Source organism: Nycticebus coucang, chromosome 9 (assembly GCF_027406575.1).
Source record: "Nycticebus coucang isolate mNycCou1 chromosome 9, mNycCou1.pri, whole genome shotgun sequence".
Classification (NCBI taxonomy): Eukaryota; Metazoa; Chordata; class Mammalia; order Primates; family Lorisidae; genus Nycticebus; species Nycticebus coucang.
Genome location: NC_069788.1, coordinates 83,408,165 through 83,431,108, shown reverse-complemented (window position 1 = coordinate 83,431,108; position 22,944 = coordinate 83,408,165). Strand labels below are relative to the sequence as shown.

At 41.6% G+C, this 22,944-nt stretch overlaps 1 protein-coding gene across 4 annotated transcripts in view; it reads right to left on the bottom strand.

Annotated features, from left to right (window-relative positions):
- WARS1 (tryptophanyl-tRNA synthetase 1) overlaps window positions 1-22,944 on the bottom strand; it is a 59,761-nt gene that overhangs the window by 30,930 nt on the left and 5,887 nt on the right. For 2 of the 4 annotated variants that reach the window (XM_053601665.1, XM_053601664.1), the window contains 3 exons: window positions 11,287-11,462; window positions 5,835-6,048; window positions 2,756-2,864 (listed from right to left, as the gene is read on the bottom strand). In XM_053601665.1, coding sequence (XP_053457640.1) covers window positions 2,756-2,864; window positions 5,835-6,048; window positions 11,287-11,397 — 434 coding nt within the window. In that variant the 5' untranslated portion in view covers window positions 11,398-11,462. The remainder of the gene's footprint in view (window positions 1-2,755; window positions 2,865-5,834; window positions 6,049-11,286; window positions 11,463-22,944) is intronic. The other 2 variants (XM_053601667.1, XM_053601666.1) reach the window with 1 other exon arrangement.

Sequence of the window (22,944 nt, the reverse complement as noted above, 5' to 3'; positions counted from 1 at the left end):
ACTCATGAGTTTGAGACCAGCCTGAGCCAGACCAAGACCTTGTTTCTAAAACATAGCTGGGTATTGTGGCAGGTTCCTCAGCTGCTTGGGAAGGCTGGGGCAACAGGATGGATTAAGACTAAGAGTTTGAGGTTGCTGTAAGCTGTGATGCCATGGTACTCTACCGAGGGCAACAAAGTAAGACTCTGTCTCAAAAAAAAAAAAAGAAAATCTATATATTGGAAGCAAATGTTTGCAAGTGATAATATTGATGAGAAACTAGAATACATAAAAACCTATTGGCTTGGTGCCTGTAGCTCAAGCGGCTAAGGCGCCAGCCATATACACCAGAGATGGCAGGTTTGAATCCAGCCCAGGCCTGCCAAACAATGACAGCTACAACCAAAAAATGGCCAGGCGTTGTGGCAGGTGCCTGTAGTCCCAGCTACTTGGGAGGTTGAGGCAAGAGACTCACTTGAGCCCAGGAGTTTTGAGGTTGCTGTGAGCTGTGATGCCACAGCACTCTACTACCCAGAGCAACAGCTTAAGGCTCTGTCTCAAAAAAAAAAAAAGGCAGCACCTGTGGCTCAAAGGAGTAGGGAACAGGCCCCATATGCCGGAGGTGGCAGGTTCAAACTCAGCCCTGGCCAAAAACTGCAAAAAAACTCCCCAACCCCCCCCCCCAACCTATTATACCTCAACAAAGAAAGGACAAACAACCCATTTAAAAAGTAGGCAAAGGATCTGAATAGACATTTCTCTAAAGAGGATATAAAAATAGCCAATAAGCACATGAAAAGATGCTTCACATCATGGTTGTTAGAGAAATACAAACCAAAATGGCAATGATATACTAATTCATGCCCTCTAGGAAAGGTTATAAAACAACAATATGGAAAATAAAAGTGTTGGTGAAGATGTGGAGAAACTGGAACCCTCATGTGTTGCCAGTGGGCATGTAAAATGATGTAGTTGGTATGGAAAAGTCTGGCAGTTCCTCAAAAAGTTAAACACAGAATTACCATATGAGTCATTAATTCTACTCTCAGGTATATGCCCAAGAGACATGAAAACATGTTTACCTAAAAACTTGTATACAAATGTTCCAACAGCATTATTGATAATCAAAAAGTAAAAATAACCAAAATGTCCACCAACTAATAAATAAACAAAATGTGGGGTATATCTATTCAACATAATATTATTTAGGAATAAAAAGAAATGAAGTGGGCCAGGCTTGTAATCCTAGCTCACAAAGTGGCTCATGCCTGTAATCCTAGCACTCTGGGAAGCCATGGTGGAGGATGGCTTGAGACTAGAAGTTCAAGACCAGCCCAAGCCACAGCTTGACCCTGCCTTTTCTGGAAAAAAAAAAAAAAAGCAATGAAATACTGACACATGCTATAACATGGAAGCATCCAGAAAACATGCTAAGTAAAAGAAGGTAGGCACAAATGGCCACATGTTACCTGATCCCATTTATCTGAAATGCCCAAATCTATAGAGACAAAAAACAGATTAGTGGTTGCCAGTGGCTGGGCAGAGGGAGAAATGGAGAATGTTTGTTAATGGGTAAGAATTTCTTTTGGGGATGATCAAAATGTTTTGGAATTAGATAGTTGCACAATCTTGTGAATACATTAAAACCCACTGATTCCTATACTTTAAAGAAGGTGAGTTTTAGGCTGGGCACAGTGGCTCATGCCTGTAATCCTAGCACTCTGGGAGGCAGAGGTGGGTGTATTGCCTGAGTTCACAGGTTTGAGACCAGCCTGAGCCAGAGCCAGACCTTGTCTCTAAAAATAGCCGGGTGTCGTAGCAGACGCCTGTAGTCCCAGCTACTTGAGAGGCCGAAGCAAGAGAATCTCTTAAGCCAGAGAGTTTGAGGTTGCTGTGAGCTGGGATGCCACCGCACTCTACCAAGGGTGACAAAGTGAGACTGTCTCAAAAAACAAAAAAAGGTGAGTTTTAGGAAATGTGAATTAAATCTCAAATTAAGAAAAATACTTTGATGATATTCTGTCTAGAAGGTGGGCTCAGCAGGGCCTGGAGTTCTTTGTAGGTAGAATTTGAAGACAGCTGAGTTCTGTCCTGGGGGTGCTCTCCTACAGTAATCATGAAGTATCAGCAGAACAGTACAACCCTACCCTGGATCATAAATTTCACGGACACAGCTTTGAAAATGGGCCTGCCCTAACCCAGGTAAGCTGTTGAGTAAGAAAGTATAAACCCTATAGAAACATTCCCATTTGTTGATGTTATCTGAAGAGTGTCTGAGGTGGGGACGCTCTGTTCCACGTATCCTGTTAGTTTCTCTTTTGATATTATTTATGAGTAGGCTAGTACAATAGGAGGAAGAGGATATGTAACTTCAGGAAGCCTGTTTATCTCGTGGGAAATGTGGAAGCTGGACATGTTAATCTCTTTTGTTTTTGTGATCCGGGGTAGGATTGTACTGTTCTGTTAGTATTTCATGATGTTTTATAATTCACAACATGAAATCTGGCATGAAACTCTTTTGCTATGAACTTGACCTCCATGTCATGAGGTGGGCAGCTTACAAATGAATAAACTAAAGGTTTGAGGGTGAATGGACAAGCAGGATCCTACAGTGAGTTACTGACATGACAAAAGGTCATCCCAGTCAGATAACCTCCTGACAGCTGGCTAGTACTTTTCCCACAATCCTAGGCAGCTTAAGAGAAGAGATGCCTCCTGATTTTTTAAATTGAAAGAAGAGAATGAGCCAGAAGGTCTTTGGTGAAGGGCCTCTAACCTGTGTGAGAAGAAGATGCCTCTGCGCAGGAAGCGGTGTGGTCTCTGGCCAGTGGCTCTCTCTATTCGGTTTATCAGCTCTTTGTCAATTTTACTGCTTCCAAATCGAACTGGAAAACAAGTTGGAAAAAATAAAGGGTGACTTTTTCTTAGATAACAGGAGGTTTCATGGTCAGATATTACTGAAATGAAGGGGGAAAATGAGTAATCCACACACAATCTTAATGAACCTAAACTTTTACTTTAGGCTTTCTGCTAAAGTAAAAAGTCTTTTGTATTAAAATGACAGCTAAGACTGTCACCAGCAAAACAGGAACTAAATTATAGAACAAAATACTATTTTGCCTGAGATTGGATTCTGGTGAAAAACATTCCCACAGAATGTAGTCTAGCTAGGAACTTTCTTTTTTTTTTTGAGACAGAGCCTCAAGCTATTGCCCTGGGTAGAGTGCCATGGCATCACAGCTCACAGCAACCTCTAACTCCTGGGCTCAGGCAATTCTCCTGCCTCTGCCTCAGTAGTAGCTGGGACTACAGGCGCCCGCCACAATGCCTGGCTATTTTTTTGGTTGCGCCGGCATTGTTGTTTGGAGGGCCCAGACTGGATTCAAACCCGCCAGTTCAGGTGTATGTGGCTGGCACCTTAGCCACTTGAGCCACAGGTGCCGAGCCAAGCTAGGAACTTTCAATGACCACATATACAAAAACATACATATTTGATACACATATATTTATTTTAAGGTAAAATTTATATTTGCTGACAATGCAGATTTCTCACATTCTTTATTTGTTGAACTGAATTAATGTTTGTCTTTAAGTGAATTCTTCCTCATTGATAGTTTATACTCAAATCATGAAAAATAGCTTTGATTTATAAACATTTTAGTTCTGTTTTGTCTTTAATAATTAGCAAAGATCTCAGAGTAAGAACTTCTCAGTCAAATGCCAGTGGTATTTGGTATTGCCTGAGTGCAGCAAGACCCTCAAGGGAGGGCTCCTTTTTTTTTTTTTTTTGTACAAGTAGCCTTTTATTTTTTATGCCTATTATGCCATGAATTCATAGGGAATAGGTTCTAGCAGCTTAGCAGCTTGGGGTCCTTTCCATTGGCTGTCATAAAGCTTGCTATGTCTATTATGCCATGAACTCACAGGGAATAGGTTTTAGGACCTTATGCCCCCTTTCAAATGGTTCTGTTGGTTCTCCTATGTGCTACACTGTACACCTATTATACCAAGAATTCATAAGGAATAAGTTCTAGCAGCTCAGGCTCCTTTCCTTTGGTTCTCACTGAGTGTTATTCTCTGGGTAGAGCAGACTGGAGCTTAGGTGAACTCAGGTACCTTTCTCTTTGGCTTCCTTCTTTTTCTGATCATTTTCTTTAATGTGTTTTAGGAAGCTATCTTGGCTCTTAAGAGTGCTTAAAATGCTCAATACAAACATTAATCTTCTTGGCAAGAATCTGGCCCTTAACTTGTTTGTTTATAATAATGCCAACAGCATGCTGGGTAACACTGTAGACTCCTCCAGTTTTGCCATGGTAACATCTGTGTGGCATGCCTTTTTGAACAGTACCCATTCCCTTGTTGCCTACATCACCTTTCTTGTAGATTTGCATGTATGTGGCCAAAGGAACAACTCCACATTTTCTAAAAGGCCTAGAGAACATGTTATCAGGTACCTCTCCTCCTTCCCTCTGGGTTCGTCATTTTGGTGAATTACTGGAAGATAGTGTTTCTGGCCAAAAGGCAAGGAAGGGCTTCTTAACAGTAAGGACACCTTCTTTAGCTGACCTCCAGGTTTCTAGCTCTATAATCAATATCACTGGAGGCAAAAACTTAAGTAATCTATGATTGATTTGTAACCACTAAATGGTTTAAATGACTATAAAGATGTTCATTTCAGGGTAGCGCCTGTGGCTCAAAGGAGAAGGGTGCTGATCCCATATGCCAGAGGTGGCAGGTTCAAAACCAGCCCCAGCCAAAAAAAAAAAAAAAAAAAAAAAAGATGTAAGATGTTCATTTCAACAGCCCTTTCCCAAGTTCTAAATTGTAAAAAAAAAAAAAAAAAGGAAAAAGCTTCTAATAAGCTGTCTATTATAGATTATTATTATTATACTATTTTTTTTTGAGACAGAGCCTCAAGCTGTCGTGCTGGGTAGAGTGCTGTGGCATCATAGCTCACAGCAACCTCCAACTCCTGGGCTCAAGCAATTCGTGATTCTCCTGCCTCCGCCTCCCAAGTAGCTGGGATTACAGGCGCCTGCCACAACGCCCAGTTGTTTTTTGGTTGCAGCTGTCATTGTTGTTTGGCGGGCTTGGGCTGGATTTGAACCCGCCAGCTTAGGTGTACGTGGTTGGTGCCTTAGCCGCTTGAGCCATAGGGGCCGAGCCTATATCAGGTGTCCTCAAACTTTTTAAACAGGGGGCCAATTAACTGTCCCTCAGACCATTGGAGGGCTGGACTATAGTTTAAAAAAAAAAATCTATGAACAAATTCCTATGCATATTGCACATATCTTATTTTGAAGTAAAAAAACAAAATGGGAACAAATACAATCATACTACCTCATGTGGCTCGCGGGCCGCAATTTGAGGACCCCTGCTATAGATCATTATTTTAAAATAAGTTTAACATGGTTATTTTATTTGAAAATAATTCTCTGAGTATAATATACAAAGAAAAGATTTTAGGATCTACTTTTTTCTTGGCCTCGGAGCTTCACTCTGTTTATGATTAATTCAAAATTTAAAAACATAAAATAGAGGGTGGTACCTGTGGCTCAGTGGGTAGGGTGCTGGCCCATATACCGAGGGTGGTGGGTTCAATCCAGGCCCTGGCCAAATTGCAACAAAAAAATAGCTGGGCGTTGTGGTGGATGCCTATAGTCCCAGCTACTCGAGAGGCTGAGGCAAGAGAGTCTCCTGAGCTCAGGAGTTTGGGGTTGCTGTGAGCTGTGTGATGCCATGGCACTCTACCGAGGGTGATAAAGTGAGACTCTGTCTCTACAAAAAAAAAACAAACAAAAACGTAAAATACAATCAGTTGAGGCTTTGTCTAGGGAAGAAAGCAGAGGACATACCAATGAGCTTATCATAGTCGATGCCTTTTGCACTGCTTGTCTGTACTGTCCATGGGTCCACAAAATCCTCTTCTACTTCTGTGGCATCTGATCCATGATTATTCTCAGGTGCTGTGTTCTTTGGAGGACAGTCAGCTTTGTAATCCTCCCCTGTGGCAACTTTATAGCTCATTTTTAAAGATAGCAACATCTTCACTGCAGAATCAATTTCATCCTGCAGAAAGAAAATAAAGGTGATAAAAAATATTAACAGGTAACATTTGTTGAGTGCCTATTACACGGTAAGCATCGTGCTAAATGCTTTCACACACATAGTTTCACAACAATCCTATGAGGCAGGCTTCGTTGTTGTTCACTGTCCTTTTCTAGCTGAAGACTTTGAGATTCAGGGAGGAGCAGGACCTTGCCCACAGAATGAGCAAATCATTATGGACTTCAAAGTATTTCATCCATATCTATTAGTTTAGTGTTATGGATCACTATCACAAACGCTTCAGAATAACAGTAGTGATACGATAGTCACTGTCCTTTATGACAAGGTTAAATATTTCTTAAATACCACTGATGCTGGAGAACATACCTAACCAACTCCTTTAATTGAGTACACTGAGTTTTGCACTGGAGTTAATTTTTACCCACCTAGGTTGGGTTGAGACAAATATTTATAGAAACATAACCAATAATTATACCAAGGACAGTAATTGCAACTGAAACAGATATAAGCAAGCAAAAAAAAAAAAAATGTAGCCTCCCAAGTTATAAATTAAGGAGGGAATCATAAGGAAATAGCTATAGTACAACCACATTTTGGGAATCTCTTTTTTTCTTGGGGTTGAGCAATCTTCTTGCCTCACCCTCCCAAGTAGCTGGGACTACAGGCACCTGTCACTATGCCCGGCTACTTTTTTTCTATTTTTAGGAGAGACAGGGTCTCGCTCTTGCTCAGAGAGATACTAGTATCTAGCTCCTGAACTCAAGTAATCCACCCACCTTGGCCTCCCAGAATGCTAGGATTATAGGTGTGAGCCATTGCACCTGATCCATTTTGGGAATCTTATCAAGCTATCTGAAGTGTTTTTATATTAATTATTTTAAAATACACAGTAAAAAAAATGTAAAATGTATCCTTGGGTACTTTGAAAATCTATTAAAGACCTTCTTTTCTAGGAGCTCACAGTGGCCACCCCTGGAAGCCTGGCATTTAAAAGAGCAGGCCTAATTAAGCCGATTAGTCATGCTACATCCTAAAGCTCCAGTAATTGGCCTTGCTGGATTAGATCACAAACAAAGAATATACACACTCTAATTTGCTTGCCAAGGGAAATACAAACATTTCCATTTAGAGTGTATAATACAGAATGTACTATAAACTGGGCTTCCAAGCAGAGAACCATCACAATACCAAGTTCCATTCAGAGAGAACTGTTCCATCAGGTATGGCACCTGGACCATAGAGGACTATTATTCTGGGTGATCTGTGTTTCAGACTATAAAGTTACCTGAAATTCATTATGAAAATGAGTCAGATTTGTGCCATCAATAACTCTACGAATATGATTCAGATAAGAGATAAGATGTTTGCCCAAGTTGGATAGGTAAGTTTGTTTTACTCATTTAATTTCTGCAGTGCCAAGGCTCAGTGTTTGCAAAAAATAAATATTTAGTATGTTCTATCAAATTAACTACAAGAAGAATTATCTTGCTTTGAAGGTACACTGCAGTCAATTTTCCTTTATCACTAGCTATGTTGACATTTCATACCTCAGCCTAATGCTGCTTGTAACTAGGAGTCTCTTTGAAAGTCAAACATTTAACCAATGTCCCAGCTCAAGGACCATTTGCAATCTGGAATGTGACTGAAATAGACAAGCAGGCTCACTCTGTCTATTTTCCTACTCTCAATCTAACATGGACTAGGACATTGAAACAATTTAAAAGCTCATATTCTCAAAAAAGTCAGACACAAAAGACTACATAAAATCTGATTACATGAAGTCCTAACACAGGCAGGAGTTACAGGGCTGGGAGTGTATAAGGGTGGCTTTCAGATGCTGCTACACTGGCTCTTGATGTGGGTGCTAGTTACACAGGTCTGGTCATTCTGTGAAACTTCAGGGAGCTTCCTATTTCTCTATATGAATGGCAATTTTTTTTTTTTTTTTGTAGAGACAGAGTCTCACTTTACCGCCTTTGGTAGAGTGCCATGATGTCACAGGACTCACAGCAACCTCTAGTTCTTGGGCTTCCGCGATTCTCCTGCCTCAGCCTCCCGAGCAGCTGGAACTACAGGCGCCCGCCACAACGCCTGGCTATTTTTTGGTTGCAGTTCAGCGGGGCTGGGTTTGAACCCGCCACCCTCAGTATATGGGGCCGGCGCCCTACTCACTGAGCCACAGGCGCCACCTGGCAAATTTTTTTTTTTTGAGACATAGTCTCACTCTGTTGCCCTCAGTAGAATGCCGTGGTGTCACATCTCACAGCAACCTCAAATTCTTAGGCTTAAGCGATTCTCTTGCCTCAGCCTCCCAAGTAGCTGGGACTATAGGCGCCCACCACAACACCCGGCTATTTTTTGCTTGTAGTTGTCATTGGTGTCTGGCAGGCCTGGGCCCGATGCGAACCCGCCAACTCTGGTGTATGTGGCTAGCACCCTGAGCTACAGGTGCCAAGCCATGAATGGTAAATTTTGACTTTTTTTTTTTGAGACAGGGTCTCTCTTTGTTGTCTGGCTACTTGTCTCATAGTTTACTGCAACCTCAAACTCTGGGGCTCCAGCAATCCTCCTACCTCAGCCTCCTGAGTAGCTGAAACTATAGGTGCCCATCACCATGCCTGGGTAATTTTACTATTTTTTTGGAGAGACAGAGTCTTGCTCTTGCTCAGGTGTCTTGAATTGGCCTCAAGCAATCCTTCCTCTTGAGACTTCTAAAGTGCTGGGACTACATGTTTTGAGCCTCAGTGCCTGGCCTCAATTTTTAGTATACTTAAATTAAAAAGAAAAAAAGGGGGGGCTTCTCTGTCTCTCCCAAGTGTTTCCCCATATGGCACTTAGAATCTGATCTATCCCCTAGGGAGATTCCCCACTTTACCCAGCTATGTTATTGAAAGATGGGTGTCTTATTCAGTAGATTCTCTGGAGCAGAAAAGAACTTGGAGGCCCATGGCCTACATAAATGGCAGGAGATGGTGGAGAAAGAACTGACAGTGCTCCCAGTGTGGCCCAACTGTTTTGCTAAAAGTTAATTACTAAAACATCAAGTGTGCTTACTACCAACACAAATTTGTATCAGGGTCAAATACAAATTTACTTCTGAATTTTTCATCATTTAATTTTAGTCTCATTGTGTACTCTCTGATCTCTCCGGTGGATGCCAGCCAATTGCATTAATCAAAGAATACATTCGGAAGAGTTATTGTAAACTGTATAAGGTATTGCACATCGACTAAAACAATGAACATAACTGTAGTTGCTGAGAATTACAAACTAAAAACAGTTACTAAATCTTATTCAAATTTAATGTTTGGAACAAAGAGAAGATCCTGCCAACATCCAGAGAGAAAAACAAAGGAATGGCATCTGACTTCTCTGCAGCAACTCTAGAAGCTAGGTGATAATGGAGCAGTGGCTTCAGAATTCCAAGGGAAAATCACTTCTATGCTAGAACCTTCTTGACTGATTGATTGACTGATTAAGACAGAGTGAGTCTCTTGTCTCAGGTTCCCGAGCAGTTGAGACTACAGGCACCTACTACCCTGCCTGGCTATTTTTAGAGACAGGGTTTCGCTCTGGCTCAGGCTGGTCTCAAATTTCTGAGCTCAAGGAATCCACCTGCCTTGGCCTCCCAGAGTGCTAGGATTACAGGTATGAGCCAACACACCTGGCCCCACGCTAGAACTTTAAACCCAGAAAGATCTCACAAAATATATTTCTTGCCTATTATTTTTTTCTCAGAAACCATTGGAAGATTTGCTCTGCCAAAATAGCACAAAGCAAGGTGGAATAAGACACGGGATCAAGCAATGGGGACCCAACAGAAGTGAAGGAAACCCCTGGGTCAACAGTGAAAGAAGACTCCAACATAGGCACTGTGGGAGGCAAGTGCCACCAGTCCAGAGGGAAGCAGGCAGAAAATCCTGGGTGAGATAATCTGAAGAACAGAGATGAACTTAATAGGTAGTTGATGTGTACTGAGGGGATATTCAGTCAACTCCAAGAGAGCTGGAGATACATTATCATTAGTACATAAAAAAGTCAAGCAAACAGAAATTAAGACAAATATTAACTCCAGAGAAAACAAGTTGGGCAGGAAAGGAAAAGTACTCATCCTATACTTGATGATTCAGCTGTCTAAAGTGTTTACGCGGTTATAACATCAGTAAATACTGACCTAACTGCAACTGCAACATATACTGGGAGACTGGAAGTATAGGAAGCATTTGCTGAAGTATAAATTCATCTTTTCCAGGTGAAAGCCTCAAACTTGAAAATCAAGAAAGATCCAGTGAATAAGTAGGATGTTGAGAAACATGGTGGGGTGGGGGTGGAGGGTACATACCCAGAGAATTAGCTAAAAGAATTAAACATTTATATTTGGGAGCAGGAAATGGGGAGAGGTAGGTTGTAGGTCTGCTGTATTTCACAATGGTTTTGAGAACCACTGATTTTTTTTTTTTTCGAGACAGAGTCTTACTATGTTGCCCTTGGTAGAGTGTCATGGCGTCACAGCTCACAGCAACCTCCAACTCTTGGACTTAAGTGATTCTCTTGCCTCAGCCTCCCAATAGCTGGGACTATAGGTGCCCTCTACAAAGCTCGGCTATTTTTTTTTTGTTGTTGTTGTTTAGCAGGCCCTGGCTGGGTTAGAACCTACCAGCCCCGGTGCATGTGGCCGGTGCCCTAAACACTGAGCTGTGGGCACTGAGCCAGAACCACTGATTTTTTACACCACACCATCATCACATTGATAAAGAGAAAAATACAGGGTGGCTGTGGTGGTTCAGGTCTGTAATCTTAGCACTTTGGGAGGCTGAGGTGGGTAGATTGTCCTGAGCTCAGAGGTTCAAGGCCAGCCTGAGCCAGAGTGAGACCCCATCTCTACCAAAAAAAAGAAAGAAAAAGAAAAAAGCCAGGCTTTGTGGCGGGCACCTATAGTCCCAGCTACTTGGGAGGCTAAGGCAAGAGAATTGCTTAAGCCCAAGAGTTGGAGGTTACTGTGAGCTGTGATGCCACGGCACTCCACTGAGGGCCACAAAGTGAGACTCTGTCTCAGTAAATAGATAAATAAATAAATAAAAAGGGGAAAAAAAGAGAGAGAAATACATTTAAAATAACCACAACACCTTAGTCACTGAAGGAACAGAATCTTGGGAATAGTCTATTCCACAGTAACACAACCCTGCAGACCTGGGAGGCTCAGCTGTATGTGTGGAGGGACTTAATAAAATCATGTACCTTTGGTGCCTTTCCAGCTTTGAGGGACCGCACAAGCTCCCCTTGCGTAGCTATGCTGTTAAACAGATCCATCGGAGAGGAACAAGGCTTGCCATTGGGCATGTCCGCCATCTTTTAGGACCTATGTTCACAACTGGCTAGGGGGTCAGGGGATTTGTCCAGCAGTTGAAATAAGACTGGGAGAAAAAGAAAGAGGAAAAAGAGAGATTAATATTCCATTGCAGCTGTTCTTCCTTTCCTATACCTTGTCCTTTTTTTTTGCAGTTTTTGGCTGGAGCTGGGTTTGAACCCGCCACCTCCAGCATATGGGGCTGGTGCCCTACTCCTTTGAGCCACAGGTGCCGCCCCCTAGTCCTTTTGAAAAAGGTTGTAAATTACAGCAAAGGATATGGATAATATAACATTAATAAAAACATAAGCAGAAATCTGGGAAGATGAAAAAGAAGAGGAAGAACGAATACCAACAATGAGGATTATGATTTACTGACTTAAAGTCTACAAAGACTGATCCCTCCTAGTCAAGATAAAGTTTGTTATTTGGTGGTGCCTCCTATGCCTCAACCAGTGCCCAGAGCATAGGAGGGTCTCAGGTTTGCTCAGGGAATAAATACCAGTGTGCCTAAATAAACCTAAGTTCATTAAAGCTAAGAACATTCGACAAATTGCTATTTGCTCTTTATCTTTATTGCCTTGTGGACAAATTCTTAGGCCTTTGCAGCCATAAACAAAATATTGCTGAACAAATAGCTTCCGCTGTTAGCCAGCTGCCCTGTGTTTAGACAAAGAGAGTTCTGGCGTGGAGGACAGGGCCTTATCTGTTCTACATTCCAAATGGGTAACGACTATCTACGGCAGTGATTTTCAACTGGTGTGCTGCAAAAAATTTTAAAGATCATTAATTATTTCTGAAAGAAGTTCAAAGCAAAGTAAGTATCTATTTTTTTTTTTTTTTACTCTTTATGCCATGCTAGTTTAAGTTCAAAGTGTGCCATGACACAAAAAAGATCAAAAAACACTGATCTGGCTCGGCGCCTGTAGCTCAGCCGCTAGGGTGCAAGCCACACACACCAGAGATGGCAAGTTCAAACCCAGCCCGGGCCTGCCAAAACAATGACAACTACAACCAAAAAATAGACAGGCATTGTGGCGGGCGCCTGTAGTCTCAGCTACTTGGGAAGCTGAGGCAAGAGAATCGCTTAAGCCCAAAGAGTTTGAGGTTGCTGTGAGCTGTGATGCCATAGCACTCTACCGAGGGCGACATAATAAGACTCTAAAAAACCCACAAAAAAAAACAAAACAAAACACTGATCCTCTTCCACCACATGAGGACACAGCAAAAAGGTGCCAAGAAGCAGAGCACAAGCCCTCACCAGACACGAAATCTGCCAGAGCCTTGATCTTAGACTTCAGAAGGAGCAATAAATTTCTGCTGCTTATAAGTTACCCAGGCTCAGGTACTTTGTTATGGGAGTCTGTGTAGACTGAGACAGCATCTCATTAGATACGCAGCTGGAAAGACTAGAGGTTAGGAGTTATCCATCTGGAGATGGCATTCAAAGCTGTAAGCTGAATTATCAGCCAGGGAGTGTCATTAAAAAGAAGAATCCCAGATGGGGCATATGGATGCCCAATCAAGTCAGGGAGATGAGGGGGAACAAAGATCTTTCCTGTGGAAAAACTGCCAGTGAGGCTGGAGGGGACTTGGTGAGAACAGGATTCAGGCCTCTGAATTAGACTACTCAGCACAGGGTTGACTCATGGCAATAAAGGGGACTGCATCCCTCCCTGCTGACCACTATTCCTGTCTGCTCGAAGGAAGCCAGCAAGTCTGTCTGCCATCTCGACGGCTCCAGTACTAACGCCCCGTTTACCGTCACTTCTTCCTGGGCCCCTCCAGCCAGGTCATCTTGTCACGTCCTTCAGCAAAGACCGCCATATCACATGTAGTTTTATTTCCCACCTTAACTCTAATGCCCATGCTGCCCACCGACTTGAGCAGATTGGTTTCTTGTGCAGGTCTTCTTTTCCCTATATGCCAGCTGACTCTCCCCACAACAGAACTTCTGTGACAATCTGTGAGGTGACTACTTAAGGCTTCAGAGGGCCCCAGAATATAGAGTACGGGGCAAGGTAGGACAACAGGTCTTAGGGAAAAGGAGAAGCAGCCCATGTCCCATTACCCCATCCACAGGAAGCCTGGCTTCAAGAAGGACTCCTCCCTCACAATGCTGTTTCTCCCAGTCTTGGAGGGAGCCTTGGTTCCACGTCCCTAGCACCCCGAACTACAATGTCATGTTCATGGGTATCACACCACAGGGCTCATTCATCACAGTTGCTCCTTAGATAAATCACTCTTAACTAGAAAGGTAGGCATTGGGCAAGCCTGTCAGACACATCCTGATCCTTTGATATTCACCAGGCCAGGCTGGTGTGGCCTTTGGCAATGTACCTTGTCAGAACTTCCAGAAAAAGCCTTCCAGATGGACAGCTGGTCCTCAAGAGGTGGAAACCCTGGGTTATGCCCTCACCCAAGCCACCAGCATTGCCCAACTTCCCCTCTCTCCTCCACCCAGCTTTCTAATCTTGAGGTTAGTTTTGTCTTTTTCCTTTTACTAATACATAGCAACTTTTCTCTTTAGATCTCAAGATACAAGGCAGGGTGGCAGGTGGTGCTGAGACTGGAACCTTCTATTATTCAGCTCTGTTCATGTCCCAATTCCTGTAAGTGAAGCCCTTGCCAAACCCTAGCACTGACAGGCCTGCTGCTTCTCCCTCCCAAACATCCTTTCATCCCCATCTTTTATTCTATTTCCACAGCAAATGCCCTGCCTAGAGTGCACTTATGGCCAGTGATCTCACCTGAAGACTCAATCCTGGACAAGCCCCTCACACATATACATCTTGGACAAGTCCCTTTGCTCCACCTTACACTAGACTCATCTGGTCTGGGAAGGGACAGGAGAACATTCTATGTCAGAGTCTAAGAAAAAAAAAAAAAAACTCAGCCAAAGGAAAAGCAAGAACAAAGAGGGGAAGGAAGAACGAGGGAAAAGAGAGAAGGAATAATAAAGATGGCAGAAACACGGAAAATGAAACAAAACAAAACACTGATTACAGACTATTTCACATGCTGCTTTATTGATCTGCAAACCTTTTAAGTAGGTGTGCCTGTCCCTTCTATTAGTAACTATTTACTATTAACCTCGTAAACCTATAACCTGTAACCTAGTGGGACATAGGGCAGGCACGAACTGGGCCACCATCAGCCCCCTCTTAGGTCAGTCACTTCCCCTTTCTATCGGTTTCCTCATCCATAAAATGGTGCCACTGGGAACCTCTTCACCTACCCCTCAAGGGCTGTTATGAGAACAAAATGAGAAAAAAACATGGTAGCACTTTGTAAACTGTAAAGCAAAATGTAAATACATTATGAATACTGTTGTTAAATTTGTTTTCTTCAAAACTGGTTGAACTTTAGCTAGGAGGCTAATGCCCAAGCAGCTAAATTTGAACACTTCTGTATCTGGGATTGTTCTAAGCATCTCATACACATCAATACACTTAAGCCTTACAGCAATCCTATGAGAAAGATTTCGTATCTCCATTTCATAGACGAAGCATAGTGTGGTTAAAAAACTTGTTTAAGAGAGTGCAGTGAATAAGTGGCTGGGATACAAACTCAGGTAGTTTGACCTCAAAGCCTGTACTTTCAACCATTATCTTACAAATGATTTAACTTGATGAACCAAACACATGCATTTGTGGTATAACTTATTTTTATTTATCCGTTTGTTAAGTATTTGTTTAAAAAGTACATAAATTTTAACTAAACCAATCTTTGTGTGAGTCAATTAAATCATAATACTGAAACCAGAAGGAGACAGTAGCCACTTTCTTTTTTCTTTTTCATGAAAACCACCGTAAATCTCAGAAAGGGAAGTTTGGTGAGATCACTTACTCAGGTTACAAAGCATCCAGTTTAAGGAGGCTTATAAAAGAGAGAAGGTAGAGTACCTTCTGTCTAGTTCTAGGAAAGAGAAGCACTCAGGTTCCCCATCCCTTTCCCAGCAACAAGCTGACCAAATTAGCCATTACCTATTTCTCTGAGTTTTTTTTGGCAGTATCAAACAACAATCAAAGTAGTGAAAATTACCTCTAGCTACACATGATTAAATATCATGTCCAGACACTTTACACATTATCCCAAAGTCTTTAAACTTTCACAGCTGGGTGTTACTGTGTATGTTCTGTGTTGGCAGACAAGAGGCTCAGGGGAGTGAGAGTAACCCTCTGAATTCGATTATCAAGGAGTAGCTAAGCTAGTATCTACTCTGCAATTAGCTACTCCTGCAATTGCAGATGTTGCAGAATTGCAAGTGTTCCCTGCCCAAAATGTCCTACACCCTCCTCTGGTGGAGAGTGCTGAGTATTTCCAATTTGACCTCAGCTCTTCTTCACAGCCTCTCCTGACTTCTGCACCTGAGGCAAGTTGGTGGCGCCATTTTCTATGATCCCAAGTGCTCCTTTATTAAAGCCCTTACACTGCATTTTAGTTATTCATGTCTTCTTCAGTAGACAGTGAAAGCAAACACTAGGTTTATTCTTACATGGACTGCTAGTAGCTGGTACACAATTGGCTTACTAAACATTTATTTTATTATTATTATTTTTTTTCTTGAGACAGAGCCTCAAGCTGCCGCCCTGGGCAGAGTACCATGGCATCACAGCTCACAGCAACCTCTAACTCTTGGGCTTAAGTGATTCTCCTGCCTCAGCCTCCCAAGTAGCTGGGATGACAGGCACCACTACAACCCAGCTATTTTTTGGTTGCAGCCGTCATTGTTGTTTCCCGGCCCTGGACTGGATTTGAACCTGCCAGTTCAGGTGTATGTGGCTGGTGCCTTAGCCGCTTGAGCCACAGGTGCTGAGCCACCAATAAACATTTAGTGAATGAATGCATCTCAAGTCATCTAGTTCAACCTTGTTCTTTAAGGTTTGTGTCTAATTAAAATGTCTTTGCAGGCAAGATGGTGGCTGAGTAACAGCTTCTGTGCACTGGGCACAGTGAGATTGGGGAAAGAAGACTCCAGACATCTCTGGCTGGTGGGATCTGTCCAGAAACTTCCCTTTGGTGACACAGGTAGTCAGCAAGAGACTTCTGGACCCCACAAGGAGGACAAAAGCGGTGGAGAATTTTGGCAAGTGGTAGGTTTGTTCGGGTGGAAGCTGCCCACTGCTGTAACCATAGCAACAGCGAGACTATAAGCAGGAAAAGCCTTACCTGTGGGCTATTTTGGTTTTTTTAGACTTGGGCACTGGATTGAACTGCCTTGGGAGATCTTGGGCGGGTGTGAGGATGACTTTGGGCATTATCTGGGGTCCCGGACTGAGCCACTGAACTGGAAAGGAGCTAATATCCTTCAGCTGTGGGCTGCCCGTACAGTGACTGTGGGGGAGCTTCCCCTGCGGGTCACAGTGTGGGGATCAGCTGGGTGACCTTGGACAAGTAATCTAGTGACTGAGTTGCCCAAAGGAGGGGACTGAGACGCTGGAGAAGAGCGGAGATCTATGTGTTTGGCAGATTACAGCCTTGACCATCAGATTACTGGATACGTGGGCAGCCACACCAGGAGAGATCCCAGTGATAAGTGCTTTCCTTGGAAAGTTTCTGCTTAGCCAAGGTTCACAGTTTGGAGTGTCTTTTAAGCAGGCTAAGGAGACATTTGGGTTCCCAAGCCTGCAGGGTCTGAGAAATCAGCAGAGGCCTCCAGTCTCCATTTCCTACAGTTATATCAACATTGTGATTAACATCTCATACCTCAGAATATCACCTGTTGCCTGGACAATATTCAGCAAGAAATATATACTGTTTTAGTTTTGGGGTTTTTTTTTTTTTTTGGTTTGTTTTGTTTTTATTCTTAATTTCAACTTTTTTTTTTTGTAGAGACAGAGTCTCACTTTACTGCCCTCCGCAGAGTGCCATGACATCACAGGACTCACAGCAACCTCTAGCTCTTCGGCTTACGTGATTCTCTTGCCTCAGCCTCCCGAGCAGCTGGGACAGGTTATTGCCCGGCTATTTTTTGTTGCAGTTTGGCCGGAGCTGGGCTTGAACCCACCACCCTCAGTATATGGGGCCAGGGCCCTACTCACTGAGCCATAGGTGCCGCCCAATTTCAACATTTTTCCTCTACATTTTTCTTTTTTTTCTCTTTTTTTCCTTCACTACTCTAAATACAATCTTCCATTTTTGCCTTCTTTAACAATTAGAACTTCATTTTGGCTAGTTTTTCTGCCTCTATTATTTGGTTTTTCTCCCAATGTTATACCGTAAGGGTTTTTGTTTGTTTCAGTTTGATTTATAGTATTTTCTTTCCTCTCTACCTGGTGGAGGTAGGGTACTGTGTCTCATAAGGCTGGCAAAGAGCTTCTGACTTCAAGGGAACCACCCAACCCAGCACCCCCAGAGGTTGGGGGTTTTTAAGGTTGGGTCACGGTACCCTACTATACACCTATATTACTCCTGTCTCCTTCTTTCAGTGCCTCTCTTCTTTTTGTCAATATTTTACTCATCCCCTCTTCTTTCTCTTTTTTCTTTATTTTTAAAATCTTTTTTCCCTTCTTGCTCTTCAATCTTCTCATCCTTTTGGTCCCATACCAAAAGGACTCATTAAAACTGTAGGCCAAAGGCACAGTAACTTAAAGAGCAAGAGGAAATGAAAGGAAAATTAGGGCAAGGAAATAGACACAAGAAAACACTCATGAAGAAGTATCAGCAGAAAAATCCTGGCAAAATGAAATACCAGTCCAGAGCAACCCCTTCAAGGGACCGTGAGGTAGCTACAGCAGAGGATTCTACCTATAAAGAAATGTTAGAAATGACAGAAGGGGAATTTAAAATACAGATGATGAAAAAAATGAAGGAAATTGCTGAGAAAGAAGAAAACAATTAAAAAACAATGAAGGAAATTGCTGAGAAAATGGAAAATAACCAAAAGGAAATCTAAAAACAAAATCAAATAAGAGATGAACGATACGAAGAATATAGAAAGAATGTAGCAGAGCTGAAGGAACTGAAGCAGTCAATTAGGGAACTTAAAGATGCAATAGAAAGTATCGGGCAGCGCCTGTGGCTCAAGGAGTAGGGCGCTGGTCCCATATGCCGGAGGTGGTGGGTTCAAAACCAGCCCCGGCCAAAAACCACAAAAAAAAAAGAAAGTATCATCAAAAAATTAGACCATGCAGAAGAAAGAATGTCAGAGGTAGAGGATAAAGCTCCTGAGATAACTTAAGATAGTTAAGGAGGCAGAAAAGAAGAGAGAGAAAGCAGAATGTTCACTGACAGAATTATGGGACTTTATGAAGTGTTCAAACATATGAGTTATAGGTATCCCAGAAGGGGAAGGAGAATGCCCCAGAGGAAAGGAAGCCATACTAGAGAATATTATAAATGAAAATTTCCCAAATATCACCAAAGATTTTGACATACTCCTTTTAGAGGGATATCGGTCCCCTGGTTGCCTCAATTCAAACAGAGCTTCTCCAAGGCACATTGTGATGAATCTATCTAAAGTCAAGACAAAAAAGATTTTGCAAGCTGCCAGGAGTAAGCGCCAACTCACCGACAGGGGCAAATCCATCAGGGTGGACTGGAGACTTCTCTAATGAAACTTTTCAAGTCAGCAGACAATGGTCATCTACCTTTAATCTACTTACACAGAACAATTTCCAGCCCAGAATTCTATATCCCGCTAAGCTAAGCTTTCAAATTGATGGAGAAATCAAATCTTTTACTGGTATGCAACACTGAGGAAATTTGCCACAAGACCAGCTTTACAGGAAATATTCCAACCTGTTCTACACACTGACCATCAGCAAAGTAAACACCCAGAAATTAAGGACAGAACCTAGCTTCCACAATGATGCAAAAGACAAAACTAAGCAATGGACTTTCACAAAATAAGATGAATAGAACACTACCACACTTATCAATTATCTCAATAAATGTCAATGGCTTGAATTCCCCACTGAAGAGGTATAGATTGGGTGACAGGATTAAAAACACAAGCCGTCTAATTTGCTGTCTTCAGGAAACACACCTCAAGTCAAAAGACAAATTAAAACTCAGAGTTAAGGGTTGGAAGTCAATTTTTGAGGCAAACGTAATTCAGAAGAAAAGAGGGGGAAAAAAGAGGGGTTGCAATCTTATTTTCAGATATGTGTGGATTTAAAGCAACTAAAGTCAAAAAAGACAATGATAGTCACTTCATGTTGGTCAAGGGAAAAATACAACAAGAAGATGTTTCAATTCTAAATATTTATGCACCCAATTTAAATGCTCCCAGATTCTTCAAACAGACCTTGCTTTGTCTGAGCAATATGATAATCTATAACACCATGATTAACAGGGGACTTCAATACCTCTCTCTCAGAGCTGGACAGATCCTCTAAACAGAACTTAAACAAAGATATAAGAGATTTAAATGAGACCCTAGAACAACTGTGCTTGATAGATGTATATAGAACACTCCATCCCAAAGATAAAGAATATACATTCTTCTCATCGTACCATGGAATGTTCTTCAAAATTGATCATATCCTAGGACATAAAACAAACCTTAACAGAATCAAAAGAATTGAAATTTTACCTTGCATCTTCTCAGATCACAAGGCACTAAAAGTGGAACTCAACTCCAACAAAAATATTCAACCTCACACAAAGGCATGGAAGTTAAACAACCTTATGCTGAATGATAGTTGGGTGCACGAAGAAATAAAAAAAGATATCATTAACTTCTTTGAGTATAACAACAATGAAGACATAAGCTACCAAAACCAGTGGGATACAGCAAAAGCAGTCTTGAGAGGAAAATTTATAGCTTTAGAAGTCTACATTCGAAAAATAGAAAGAGAGAGCATCAACAAACTCACAAGCCATCTTATAGAATTGAAAAAAGAACAATCTAAGTCTAAACCCAGCAGAAGAAAAGAAATGTCCAAAATTAAATCAGAAATTAATGAAATTGAAAACAAAAGAATCATTCAGAAAATTAATGAAACAAGGAGTTGGTTTTTTAAAAAAATAAATAAAATAGGTAAACCTTTGGCCAGACTACCCAGTAATAAAAAAGTAAAATCTCTACTAGCCTCAATCAGAAATGATAAAGGGGAAAGAACAACTGATGCCACAGAGATATAAGAGATTATCTCTGAATACTACCAGAAACTTTATGCCCATAAATAGGACAATGTAAAGGAAATGGATCAATATTTGGAATCACACCCTCTCCCTAGACTTAGCCTGGATGAAACAGATCTGAACAGACCAATTTCAAGTACTGAGATCAAAGAAACAATAAATAAATCTCCCAACAAAAAAATGTCCTGGTCCAGATGGCCTCACACCAGAATTCTATCAAATCTTCAAAGAAGAGCTTATTTCCGTACTGCAGAAATTATTCCAAAAAATTGAGGAGGAAGGAATCTTCCCCAACACATTCTATGAAGCAAACATTACCCTGATACCCAAACCAGGAAAAGACCCAACTAAAAAGGAGCACTTTAGACCAATTTCACTAATGAATATAGATGCAAAAATTCTCAACAAAATCCTAGCCAACAGATTATAGCTTATCATCAAAAAAGTCATGGCTCGGTGCCTGTGGCTCAAGAAGCTAAGGCGCCAGCCACATATACCTGAACTGGCGGGTTCAAATCTAGCTCGGGCCCGTCAAACAATAATGTTGGCTGCAACCAAAAAATAGCTGGGCGTTGTGGTGGGCACGTGTAGTCCCAGCTACTTGGGAGGTGGAGGCAGGAGAATCGCTTGAGCCCAAGAGTTGGAGGTTGCTGTGAGCTGTGATGCCAGAGCACTCTATCCAGGGCAACAGCTTGAGGCTCTGTCTCAAAAAAAAAAAAAAAAAAAAAAAAAAAGTCACACATCATGATCAAGTAGGTTTCATCCCAGGGATGCAAAGCTGGTTTAATATACGTAAATCGATAAACATTATTCACCCTACCAAAAGAAGCAAAAACAAAGCCTATATAATCCTGTCAATAGATGCAGAAAAAGCACCTGACAAAATCCAGCATCCTTTTCTAATTAGAACACTGAAGAGTTTAGGCATAGGTGGTTTATTTCTTAAACTGGTGTTTTATTTCTTTAAACTTATTGAAGCTATCTATGACTAACCCACAGCTAATATTTTACTGAATGGAGTTACACTGAAAGCTTTTCCACTTAGAACTGGAACCAGACAAGGTTGTCCTCTGTTGCCATTAATATTCAACGTTGTGCCGGAAGTTCTAGCCAATACAATTAGGCAAGACAAGAGAATAAAGGGCATCCAAATGGGAGCAGAGGAGGTCAAACTCTCCTTCTTTGCTGATGATATGATCTTATACTTAGAGAACCCCAAAGACTCAACCACAAGACTCTTGGAAGTCATCAAAAAAATACAGTAATGTCTCAGGATATAAAATCAATGTCCACAAGTCAGTAGCCTTTGTATACGCCAAGAACAGCCAAGATGAGAGGCTAATTAAAGACACAACTCCCTTCACCATAGCTTCAAAGAAAATGAAATACCTAGGAATATACCTAACAAAAGAGGTGAAGGATCTCCATAAAGAAAATCATGAAACCCTAAGAAAGGAAATAGCAGAGGATTTTAACAAATGGAAGAACATACCATGCTCATGGCTGGGAAGAATCAACATTGTTAAAATGTCGATACTTCCTAGGGCAATCTACTGATTCAACAGCATCCCTATTAAAATACCAACATCCTATTTTCAAGACTTGGAAAAAATGATTCTGTTTTGTTTGGAACCCCCCCAAAAAAGAAAAAACAAAACAAAACCCCAAAACCCTTTATAGCTAAGGCAGTTCTTAGTAATAAAAACAAAGCCGGAGGCATCACCATACCAGATTTTAGGCTGTACTACAAAGCTATAGTGGTCAAGACACCATGGTACTGGCACAAAAATAGAGACATAGACATTTGGAATTGAATAGAAAACGAGGAAATAAAACCAGCAACTTACAACCACCTAATCTTCGACAAACCAAACAAGAACGTACACTGGGGAAAAGACGCCCTATTCAATAAATGGTGCTGGGAGAACTGGATATCCACATGTAAAGGACTGAAACGACGCACACCTTTCTCCACTCACAAAAATTGATTCAAGATGGATAAAGGACTTAAATTTAAGGTATGAAACAATAAAAATCCTCAAAGAAAGCATAGGAAAAACACTGGAAGATATCGGTCTGGGCAAAGACTTTATGAAGAAGACTGCCATGGCAATTGCAACGATAACAAACAAATGGGATTTAGTTAAACTGGAAAGCTTCTGTACAGCTAAGGAGATAACAACCAAAGCAAATAGACAACCTACCCAATGGGAAAGGATATTTGCATATTTTGAATCAGACAAAAGCTTAATAACTAGGATCTATAGAGAACTTAAATTAATCCACATGAAAAAAGCCAACAATCCCACACATCAATGGTGAAGAGTTGAACAGAACCTTCTCTAACGAAGACAGATGAATGGCTAGCAAACATATGAAAAAATGCTCATCATCCCTAATTATTAGAGAAATACAAATTAAAACCACCCTGAGATATCATCTAACCCCAGCGAGAATGG